Below are 12679 nucleotides of genomic sequence, written 5' to 3'. Positions count from 1 at the left end.
TCATCTGTAGAACATTCAGTGCAAATAGTGCTTCTTGGAAGCAGGCAAACATAGCCTGTAGTATTTTGTGTTTGTTTGAGTTCCACTGTCTAATTTTTGTGTACTTTTTTGTCTTTTCCTCCCCAGGGCCTGTGCCTTACCCTCTTGCTGCTTGCCATTTTTAAAAAGGCCTTACCAGCTCTTCCAATCTCTATAACCTTTGGGCTCGTTTTCTATTTTGCCACAGATAACTTGGTGCAACCTTTTATGGACCAGCTTGCGTCCCATCAGTTGTATATCTAGCACACTCAGTGTTGATCACCCATGGACATTTGTAACGACTGTAGCAAATATGGGAGGGAGCAAAGATTTTTCCCTATTTCTTAACTGCCGCTGTGCTGGGCACTACTGGTTTCTTCTCTTCTTTTTTCAAAAAAAGGTCTCTTAATGAAAGGGTTATAGCACATTAAGTCTTCAGCAAACTTGAGTTATACATCTTTGAAAGGACCATATGTACAAGATACCTATGCTTTCACCAGCAACACCTCTGTTTAGCATAGTGATTCCACCTCCACCCCACTGCTGAAGAGTGCTGAGAATTGTTGTGATGCTAAAGAAAGGGAACTGGTAAATCAAACTGAGATACCTGAACCATTTGAGGTCAGCCTGGCTCCAGAACATCAACTCTTGCATCCCAGCTTCCACTAAGGATTACCTGGAGAACAGTAACTGGACTTTGGATGAGAAGATTTATATCTTATCTAAAGAAAAAAAAATCATGCAAGTCATTCTGTGTGTTTTGTGTTGAATTTAAAAATTCCTAATTATCATTCTGGCACAAAACCCTGTGTGCAAATTTGCACATTTCTAGCATTCTTTGGCACAAAACACACACTTTCTGATTATGCTGCCAAGTGTTCATTGGATTCCATTTACAACAGGTTCGTCGTGAGATCAGAGTTGGGGTCCTTGTTTTTGAGACATTTGTGATCCTATATTTCTCCCTGTCTCCCCCGCCATAAAAATATGCTGAATATTTAATGTCCTTTCAGCATTATAATGGACATTATAATCTATAGAAGAATGAGAGATTTGAAAAGCTGTAGAAAAGCAATGAAACACACTGCAACCAAAAACATTTATAGTTTTCTTTTCAACAGAGTGGTGAATTTTGGAATTCCATCTTGTTTTCTCAGACTTTTTTTAACATTTCTTGGGATCATTCTGTAAAATAGGATGTGTTTATACTGTAAAGGTAAAAAAGAGTAAATATTTATTTTATAAGTCTGAGGGCTGACACATAACATTTACCCCCACAGGACTGTTATGTAACAAACTCTGTGAAAGCATACATGTGAAAAATACTACATCTGAGCTGGTCACACATATGGGTTTTTCAGACAAAGTCTATATGCAAAACAAGTTCCTCCTCTGGCCTACCCATTGGATCATTCCAGAAAAATTCTTGTGGTAACCACTTGTAGGGTAATAATAATTATTATTGTTCTCCATTGGGAATCATTCCAGAAGTACTCTTATGGAAGTGTCTGTTATGTTAGAAAAAAAGACCTAAAACCTTCATAAAGACTATATTGGCTATGTTGGCTTTCTTCTTCGATTACCTCGACTTGAGTGCCCTTGAGAATGTCAGATGCACCAAGCTGCAACCTAGAAAGTAGAACATCTCTATTGAAATGAGATGTACCTACCTACCTAATCCTGTAACACTGAACGGCTCACAATTACCTATTGAATTCAATTTGGATAAACAATAATGTGAAAAAACTCACTGTGGCTCTCAGGCTGAGATAAGCCAGAGCAAGCTGTGTAAATAACAGCTTTCTGTTTCCAATATTATTTGAGGAATAGGATCTGAAATGAACTACTGATTGTCAGATGATAAGCTGTTGGTATTTTGTTTGTAATTGTACATTGTTCCTCACTTGAACTTTCATCCTGGGGAGGATGGACGACTCTGTCAGTATGATTCCTACAGAAGGAGATTGACAAAGTCTGATACTACAGTTGATACCCCGGATCTACATCTTAGCAGAGCAGTGCAGAGAGGTCATCTTACATGTGATGTTTATCTGCAGAAAAAAAGAAACTCTAGCCAGCGCCCGCAGAAACCAATAGAAGTCTTTACATGAATTTCAAGAGAGAAACTTGCTTAGAATTGACTCGCGCTACTAGTTTTTCCACTGCTAAGATCAATTGCACCAAGTTTCTAAGGCCTCAGTGAAATGGGGAACCTATGTCTGTAAACTGCCACTTTAGACTGCAGGTTAGGACTATGGTGGAATGGGCTTCTGTGCAAAACAAAAAGAAAAAAACCCTCCACTTAAAAAGACAACATTCCTCTTTCTGACTTGCTAGTTGTCTAACCTTCAAGTTAAAAGATTCAAGATGGAAAGTGTTTATTAACTAGTGCATTGAATACAGTAAACTTTAAATGAAGTAAACTAAGTGATCTCTTTTGGTCTTGGCTTGCACCTAGGAAGTAAAAGTTGCAGAAGAGTTTGAAACATAAGAGCACTCAACTAACAGTATCTTGTAAAATATTAAAAGAATTGACTGCATTTCTGCCAGTTTCTTAATAAGTGGCAGTAACTAACATGGTTTAGGGTTAGTAACCAAAATCAAAACTTGGGCATAAGAGACGTGTGTATTTAATATTCATTTGGAAAGTTGTAACCCAGAAGAGGTTGCTAGGTACTAACAGCTTCTCAGGCAGGACTAAGTCATTCAGTAATTTGAATTCACTTGAACACATTAGATTACAGTACCCTTCAAAAGACAAGACAACTGTAGTGTACTGTTTGGTTAGATATGAATATAGTTCCTTATTGAACAGGCCATCAAATTTGACCTTAACACAGAAGTCAGCGTTCTTCAGTGTTCTATTGCAAGCTCTGGTATCTGCAATTCTGCATGGCTCTTTTAAGGGGGATTGCTTTTAAACAGAAGTTTGATAATTCAAAGCAAGAGTTACAGGAATACTACTGTGATTGTGGATTTTCTCTGTCTTTTCCATATAATAGAATTTATTAATAGATTGACAACAGAAATGGGGGAGGCGTCTGTAGCATATAGTATAGTAGCATTTTAGAATGAGGCATGTAAGTTCAAGTGCCATTTAGAAATGTTGGGCTAATGCAGTTTATTCAACCTTGATGGTTACCAAACTTTTAAGGGCTGTAGTAAGCTGAAAATAGCTGAATCTTCTTGAAGTACAAAGCACATCCTGGATGTCTTTGACTTGCAAGCTCTTGATATTACAGTTAGAGCAGTTGCTTTATATGGTGTAGTGAAAGAAACAAATAATTGGGGTACATTACAGAGGATAATTAGAATGAAGAATATTTAAGGGTTTTTTGGTAAATTGTTTTGGCAGCTATGTGTAAAGGCCATTATCAAGAAATCTACAGTACTTGCATTTGTACAGTGGTGTGGTTTTTTAAATCTCACAATATTGGTCTGTCAGTGGGAATACTGGAAATGGGGTAGAGTTGAATTATTTTACACTCTAGCATTTTGTTTTTTGTTTTTTCCAAACACTGGTTTGTATATAACCTGAACTGAATGTGAATAAGTCTTTTTAAAACACCTTTCCAATTAAGATATCATTTTGATAGGTTATTGCAATTTTCCCTGTATTTATCTGATTATTAAAAATAAAGAATGCATGGATCCTATGACTTTTTCATTATTTTTGCCAAACACTTTTAATTCCAGAACAGATGATAATCTTGAAGGGAATTTTGTCTAGTATTTGTATACAAACACCCCAGCTAATATATTGCACCACCTCTATTACTGTGGTGCACCATTCCAGAGATAGCTGTGTAGCAAGAAATATGCATAACGTTTAAAAATGTGAGTGGCTTAAAGCATATTTGCTTCAATTGGAATTAAGTAAGGTCACCTGATCTGGAAAATCTTTGCCACACTCCAGATTGAGAACTGAGCAAAAATGCAAAACTTGCACGTTGAAGCCCTCTAGGATATATAAATAAATGATTCGGTCTGTTGGCATCACCTCCAAGCTCATTGAGATTGTTGTGGCAATTTTTATTTCATTTCAGGTAAGCTGCTCAAAAATCTTAGTAGAAAACAATCCTGTCAGTGATGGGCAATCTACCAATGGGCAGAATCCAACTAACCTGTGCCATCAGGGCAAGGATTTGCAATGGTGCAACAGGACCTTTCTCCTTCTCATCCCCTCCAGATACTCCTCAGATCTGTTCCAGAGGATTGGGGAAATGCCTGGAACAAATTTGATGGACAGAGGAGAACATTTAGTTGTGCAATCAGAGATACTTGCAGTGATGGAACGTTCATTTAGCAGCCTGTTGAATTCCTCTCCACGATGCCAGGTTAGCATTTATATAACGCCTTTCATATTCAGTTTTGTTTTACAACAATGTGGCTGTTCCCATCCAGAACAAGAGTTCTCCTTATCCCTAGGACTAGAGTAGAGCTGTCTGAAAAACCACCAGTCACAGTTACAAAATGTTGGTAGGTGTGGGCACAGTTTGGTGTCATCGGCTGCCAATTACTGACATTTTCTACTGATAACTAATCCATCTTCAGAAATTTCTAAATTCTTTGCCGCAGCCTTTTCCTTGTGGTGATAAGTTCCTTATCGACTTTTTTTTAACACAGGCATTTGCTTTGGAGGCATAGTGACTCAGCTGCTTCATTTTAGGCAGAACCTACTGCACCAGAGGCTCTAACTGGAGAAAGCCTTTTTATTTTCTTTACTTAAATTAGTAAATTCATATCCCGCCCTTCATCTCCAAGGCATAGCTGTCAACTTTTCCCTTTTCTTGCGAGGAATCCTATTCGGAATAAGGGAATTTCCCTTTAAAAAAAAGGGACAGCTATGCTCCAAGGAGCCCAGGGCAGCAAACAAATCAGTTAGAAAACAATGCATTTTAAAACGCACATTTAAAAAATCAACCAAAAACATGTAAAAACAACAACAACAACACTCATACCCTCATAGCTAGCAATTTCAAGGCTGCCAGGAGCAGATACTGAAAGTTAATGAGAGAGGCAGGTGCACCACACCAGGGAAGGCATTTCACAAATTGAGGAGCTGCCACCAACAAGCCCTTGAGGGACTGCATCAACTTGACCATATGACTTCGTACAGTGCAGTGCTTTCAGGACTGGCACCACATGGTTCTAGCAGGCTTCCCCACACAGCAGCTCACCAGCCATATCCTGCACTTGCTGCCGCCTCCACACCATCCTTCTAGGGCAGCCCCATTTAGACTGCATTACAGTTCCTCTTCCCACCCCGGTATGCTGCTCAAAATATTTCTACCCATCTCCTTAAATTTATTTAACTCCCTTCTTAACCCCCTTCCCTTCACCACCAGTTGGTTTTGTCTCTCCTCCCTGATCCCTTTACATTCATTTAGTCCAGGGATTGGCAACCTAAGGCCCATGGGCTGGATGCGGCCCCATCGCCTTCTCAATCCGGCCTGCAGATGGTCCGGGAATCAGCGTGTTTTTACATAAGTAGAATGTGTGCTTTTATTTAAAATGCACCTCTGGGTTATTTGTGGGTCATAGGAATTTGTTCGTTCCCCCCCCCCAAAAAAAATATAGTCCAGCCCCCCACAAGGTCTGAGGGACAATGGACCGGCCCACTGCTGAAAAAGGTTGCTGACCCCTGATTTAGTCTGCCTGTAACAGATTTTCTCCCTTAGCACCTTCCTTTCCGTTCCAAGCTGGTTTGCTTATTTATATCATTAATAATTCTTAACCTCTCTTCTTGCTTTCTAATTTCTATCAACACCTCCTCTGGCTCTTACTTGAACCCACAGGAGACATGATTAAGACACGGAAATGGCTATATGGAAACGCTGAAAGGCAACTTGCATTTGAGCAAGAAAAAGTAGCCTTATTAGGACAAAATGTATATAGGTCACTGATGGGCGGAAATACTTCATGGGCAGTCTCTAAATAAATCATTAGTGTTTATAATATGAGAGCAGCAAAATATGGGCGAATGTTTTCTTCTTTCCCCCAGTTCATTCTATACTGTCAAGTGCTTTCATACTGGGGTAAATATCCTTTATGTGTTGGTGGTGATCAACACCACAAAGGATGTACCGTGTTTCTCCTAAAATAAGAGACCGTCTTATATTTTTTTTCACTCAACAAAACACAGTATGGGGTAATAAACACAACTTCAGGACATTTATCTTGCAAACCAGGGAGACTAGGGAATTGCTGCTAATGAATGCTTAATATAGTAAAGCAGGTGGCAGATGGGATCTTCATCTATTGCTGCAAAATAGGCTCCATTGAATTTCAATAAATTACGTGGAATTTAGTGTTTCCTGGGGTGCTTTGTAATGTCATGTCCTGTGGACAGCTGCCCAGAAGATTGCTCCCATGACATTACCTGCTTAGTGAGCCTGTCTTAGGACCAAACTCAGCTTATATATCAAGATGGTCCAGTGTGGGGTTTTTTTTGGGGGGGGGGGGTGTCTCTAGAAATGGATCAGCGGTATATATAAGCCCTCTCAACTATTAAGTCAGATTTTATCAGATGCGCAAAGAATCCGAAGACAGATTTTCTTTGACTAAGCTTCAGTTCAGCGGGTAAGATTGGATTTTCACAAGGCACACACAGCAGCGGAACTATGAGAAAAGCTCTCAGATCTGGGGGAATTAATCAGCGCGCCTTGCAATTGAAATACGGGTCAAGCGAAAGTGTGAATGAGCCCTCAGATAAATGGGATTTATTCCTGGTTAGTATGGACAGCAGGGGTGAGGAACCTTTTCCAGACTGAGGTCCTCATTCTCACATCGACAGCCTCTCATGGACGACATGGTTGCACTGTAATGTGCTTTTTCTCTGTTTCTAACCCTGTTTGTATTGGTGTTGTTTTGATTCAAGATTAAAACTGACTTTTTGAGAAAAGCTCCACCCCATTAATAAGCCCATTAGTTTGTCATTTCTTAGTTATGGCTTAAACTATTTTGTTTGTTTTACATCTTTTGGTATCCCCTTGCTCACTGTGTCCTTAAAATCATTTTTTCATATGGAACAAAAGACGCCTGCCATTTAATCCTTAATTTTTCTGTTAACTTGACTGTTACATAGCTTTATGTAAGTTAACACTTGCTCTACGTGGAGAAGGAGCGACAGGGAAGGTCACCACCTTCCCATGGCCTGGCACTTACATCCTCTCCACCAGTGAGTGGGGCAGGAGGTTGCCTGGTGCTATAGGACCCCCCCCCTCCGCCTCCAATGCCCCCCCCCAAGAAATGGCTGACCTACCTAACAAGGAAGGGGTGCTATAGGATAGGGTTGCCATATTTCAACCAGTGAAAATCCAGACAGAAAAGTTGTTGAGCTTTTTTGACAAAATTGCTAAAAAAAATGCCGTTTTTTTTTAGCTATTTTTATGGGAAATCGGCAAAAACAGCACTGCTGACACAGGCTGCCATGCATCCGGATTTCCTGGACATTTCACTGATTTCTGCCCAGACACTGCTGCCAACTGCAGTATTCTGGATGTGTCCAGGAAATTCTGGACATATGGCAACCCTACTATAGGGCTTTTTTGAAGATTCTCAAGAACCAGATAGATAGGGCAACATTTCGCCCCCAGGCCTGAGATTCTCCAGCCCTGGTGTAGAGGATTTTTATATTCTTTGCCAGATGGAAAAGATTGTGGCCTCAGCAAAAAGTGCATATATCCTCAGGAGTTTATTGAGATCTTTATCCTGCCTTTCTCATTATAAAAAGAACCATTCAACACAGCTAACTATATCATTACAAAAGTACACACTGTTAAAATAACCAACAAACCATCACAATAATAATTAAAAGCACTTTAACAGTGCAGTCCTAGTTAAATGGGAATTACCTCCAGGTAAGCATATATACTTTGGCCACCTCATGAGAAGAGAAGACTCCCTGGAAAAGACCCTGATGTTGTGAAAGATGGAGGGCACAAGGAGAAGGGGACGACAGAGGATGAGATGGTTGGACAGTGTTCTCGAAGCGACTGGCATGAGTTTGGCCAAATTGCGGGAGGCAGTGAAGGATAGGCGTGCCTGCCGTGCTCTGGTCCATGGGGTCACGAAGAGTCGGACACGACTGAACAGCAACAACAAGCATATATAGGAATGCAGCCTAAAACACAATGGATAATCAGCGACAGCCAATAAAATTTTCAGTGGGTGAAATCTAGAGGACATAAATTTTACTTGCAGTAGTTTCTCCCCCTTTCAATTCTATTTCTATTCTGTTCCAAAAATATATAATTATAGAATGAAAAACCGCACACATACTGTAATAGCAGAGGAAACAAAAGGCAGCGCACCTTGCTTGGTTTGACATGAACTACAAAGCTGCAGGTCACTGGGACTGTATCCTGGAGGTGAGTCACAATGAGCTCAAAGTCATCAGCGGCAGTTTCCAAACTATTTTAAGAGTAGAACTTGGCTGTTGCCATAGCAGCAGTAAACCCTTTTAATCTCGCTTCCTGCAAAGATGAAGCCACCGCTGATTATCCACTTTGGAAATCAGTGGTAGGCTGTGAAAACAAGAAGCAACAGTGGCTGTACTAAAGTGCAACCGTTTGACCTGTATTTTTCAGGAGCAAGGAATGGACAGGTTTCCTATCACACACTCAGCATCTCAACAGAGCTTCTGTGGCAATATACCGGTGTGGTGTAGGTTGGGGGGTGGGCAGCTGCTAAATCTGGTAGATTGCTGCATGACTTGCCATAGATTTGCAAAGTGTTCTCAATCCCAATTGTTTAAAAATAGCAACAGCGACAAAGCTTTTTTTAAAAAAAATTCTTACTAAATTAGGCAGGTGAAATGAATTGGGAGGGAAGCCAAGAAGTGATTTTTGTGTGGAAGGGACTGTGTACAAGACTCATGGGGTGCAGTAGTGATGTGGGCTGAGATGGCATGTGTTCAGATCCCTGCTCAGCCATTAAGTGCTCTCTTGCCATCTCCCACTACACAACCTGCTCCACAGAGTTGTTGTAAGTGTTGGAGATTCATTCCCCGTGTCTACAGTCATGGCATTGTTGTCTATCACATGACGGTATGTGTTTTCATTCCACAGGGTGGGAAGTGACAAAGACAGGATGTTTGTGTTACTGTGTTCCGTGAAGTGGGACTATTGTCCTTTACTAGTTGGGCATGTGTCTCTGCCAGGGTCCTACTCATGTGTAGGAAATCCTAACAGTAAGGACCAAAAGTGAAAAACCTAATTACAGTATGTCACAATGAGCTCCATAGAAGGAAGCTAAGGACTGTGAGGGCCCCTCCAAACTGGTGGCTTCTTCTCTTCTTCTTTGGCTAGTATATTCTGCAACATGTCATTGATGCAATAACAGTGCATTAGTGATGTTTTTATACTGGACCACCCATACTTCATGTTGGTTTATTAGTAGTTCTGTGATGCTCCTCCAAACAACATTATCAACAATTTCCAGAGTTGTTTTAACAACCAATCCCTCTTCACAGGGAACTCTGGGAATTTTAACTCTGTGTGGGGAGTAGGGGTGTCCTAACAACTCTCAGCACCCTTAACAAACCACAGCTGCCAGGATGGATTGCTTAACGTGATATCACAGTGCTTTAAATGTAGCCTCTGGCTCCAGGTTTTCAAGGTTTTCACAGCCCTATCTAGCAATGGCAGGGATTGAACCAAGTGCTTCCTGCATGCAAATAATGTGCTTTACCACTGAGCCACTCTGCCTTATTGGTTTTTTTAAAAATAAAACAATTTCACAAACATTTTAAGTGAATACCAGTACATTAGGACTGTGGCACTGCAGGTGGGGTTAAGCCTTTTTCCTGCATCCCCCCAAGCAGGGATTTGATTTGCAGGGATACTACTAATACCACATGAATCCCAGTATGTTTTCTCCCAACAAGGTAAACAGCTGCTTCAGAGCTGTCTTCTTTTATTGGGAAAACAGCAGAAACTGTTTTAACAACTATTCCTAGCACAGAAATTCTAACCCAGTTCAGAGTTGCTGCTATTAATTTTTTTTAATAGCTTGTGGGCACCTGATACTGGAAACGCCAGGAATAAGTCTAGTTGTGTCTACATGGTGAGTTGCTCTGCAAATCATGAACACAGTGTTCAGGGTTGGGCATGTGGAGGCTGTTTATACTGGAATAGGTAAACCAGTGCAAAAGTGGCCCCACACAATATTTAATTTCTACATATATTCTAGCAAAAGTATTGTACGCATGTTGTTTAAGTAAGGGCTCTATGCTAGCCAGCACACATATAAGCCCAGCCCACACAAAGATACCTTACCACCAAAAATGTCAATCTTTCAAATGTATTTCTGCAAAAATTGTGTTGCGATAGCTGCTCTGGAGCAGCAAGAGATTATCTTAAGGATTAAGCAGTGGAATGTGTGAATGCAGAATAGCTTTCTACTGGAGGCTGGCCAAAGCCTCAGCATCACAAGATCCTATTTATACGGTTGGTGTTTACTGGCAGAGAAATAAGAACTAGTTTAACTTTTACATGGGAACTGTTTTAAAATATAGTTTGAAAATTCTTGTTTGCTGTGATGCTGCACATCAAGGTGAATTATACTGTTATGTTGTGGGTGCCAGACTCTCTTGTGTTAGGAGTTTGTGGATGCCAGACCACTATAATCTCCAGATCTGGCTAGTGTTAGAATTTAATCAAGGCTTGGTATATGTGTGTTAATCTGGGTGCCAGACATTTCTAATCCCTGGACCCTATAAGTGTTAAAATCTAATAAATGTTCTTATTCCCAGAAATAGACAGGCTAGCTTGGGGTGTTAAGCTGTGTGCTGGACCTCTCTAATCCTTGGATCAACAAGTGTTAAAAGCTAATTAAGTTTCTAATGTTTGATGTTGCATTATGTTTTTTATATTCTGTTGGAAGCCACTCAGAGTGACTGGGGAAAGCCAGTCTGATGGGTGGCGTATAAGTAATTATTATTATTATTATTACTACTACTACTACTACTATCTTCTTAAATGAACTTTTTAAAGCTGTTATGATTACAAATTCAAAACGTGAATTAAACTTATCAGTGACAGGCACAATACAAATATTCACACAAAGTATAACTGGCTTTTGGTATTTATTGCCAAATGCTTCTTCTAATGCGAATGCCCCAAAGTGACCTAGGCCACATACAAACCAAAAGCAGTATCTGTTATTGTATGTGAGTTTATGCTGCAGAGAAAAGGGACAAGAAAGGGTTGATTTGGGTTTGCTTGTCCTACACCTGCAGCTGCTTAAGTGTGAGTCGGCAAACTTGTGAGTGAGTCAGAGAGTGACTCAGCACCATCTAAAGTATAAATACCCTTGTGTTTGTAGCAAGTTTGCCTTGTCCCCTGCTGCTTGGCTAGAACCTAATATGTGTAGGGATGCTGCAAGGAAGACATGTTGCTGGAAATACGTTTTATTACTTTTGCTGTGAGCAGTCGAGGTAGGATTATTTGTGCTACAGTGGTGTGTAACTGCTAAAATAAGGAGCTGCATTATCCTTTGGACTACCTGTCAGTAAAGGAACTGACCCTACCCAAACTGTCTGGTATTTTTCTTTGACAACCCCATTCTGAGTTTTCCATTTGCACAATCTGCTGGAATATTGAATGGGCACTCTGCATAGTATCATCACCCCAACAGTACCATCCCACTGTAAATAGTCCTGGGTTACCTCAAAGAATCCTGGGGTAAGCTGTTTGTTATGGGTGCTAATAAGTGTTGTTAAAGGTAAAGGGACCCCTGACCGTTAGGTCCAGTTGCGTACGACTCTGGGGTTGCAGCGCTCATCTCGCTTTATTGGCCAAGGGAGCCGGCATACAGCTTCCGGGTCATGTGGCCAGCATGACTAAGCCGCTTCTGGTGAACCAGAGCAGCGCACGAAAATGCTGTTTACCTTCCCGCCTATTTATCTTCTTGCACTTTGACGTGCTTTCGAACTGCTAGGTTGGCAGGAGCAGGGACTGAGCAACAGGAGCTCACCCCGTCACAGGGATTCAAACCGCCAACCTTCTGGTCGGCAAGCCCTAGGGCGGCTCTGTGGTGTAGACCACAACGCCACCCACGTCCCTTCTGTGTTGTTAGGATACCTCTATTCTCCTCACAGAGCCCTGCAATTTAAAAGAGTTTGCTGGGGAAAGGGATTGATTGTCGAACCACTCTGACAACTGGAGCTCTTTGAGAGGAGGGGTATATGTGGGTGGGTGTGTATATTACAATGACGAACAAAACATAAATGTTAAATTCTTATAACAAAATGTTTTGGCTTCCGCCTTCATCAGCTGCCCTGAGATATATTTACTCAACGCAGTCAGATTTTATCCCCACACCCACTGCCTGCTGGGGGCAAACTTCATATTCTGATGCTTCATTTTTAACCTGCCAATTTGTTAGATTAATCTCTCACTTGAGGGTGTAGAGCTTTGCCAGATGCACCATCATGTGTATGTTAGCAACATTAATCTTACTTCGCAATTTCCCCCACATTCTAATGGGCTTCAGGATAAAGTCTGAAGATAATTCCCATCCATCCCCCTGCTTTGTGCTCTTTGCTGTTCCTCCTAAACTGTGTGTGTTTGTGTGTGTGTTTGCGGGGTGTTAAATCTACCATCCCCTTCATGGATCACTGCCTTGTCGTGGCGAAGGGGCTTGAATTACTCAGGGA

At 41.0% G+C, this 12679-nt stretch overlaps 1 protein-coding gene across 2 annotated transcripts in view; it reads left to right on the top strand.

The window, feature by feature from the left end:
- The window catches only part of PSEN1 (presenilin 1), a 30644-nt gene extending 29175 nt beyond the window's left edge, over positions 1-1469 (top strand). For both annotated transcript variants that reach the window (XM_033146369.1, XM_033146360.1), the window contains one exon: positions 127-1469. In XM_033146369.1, the coding sequence (XP_033002260.1) occupies positions 127-282 (156 nt within the window). In that variant the 3' untranslated portion in view covers positions 283-1469. The remainder of the gene's footprint in view (positions 1-126) is intronic.
- The last annotated feature ends 11210 nt before the right edge of the window (positions 1470-12679 follow it).

This window comes from Lacerta agilis, chromosome 1 (genome assembly GCF_009819535.1).
Source record: "Lacerta agilis isolate rLacAgi1 chromosome 1, rLacAgi1.pri, whole genome shotgun sequence".
Lineage (NCBI taxonomy): Eukaryota > Metazoa > Chordata > Lepidosauria > Squamata > Lacertidae > Lacerta > Lacerta agilis.
The sequence above is the reverse complement of the archived record's forward strand: the minus strand, read 5'-3'. Positions and strand labels throughout refer to the sequence as shown.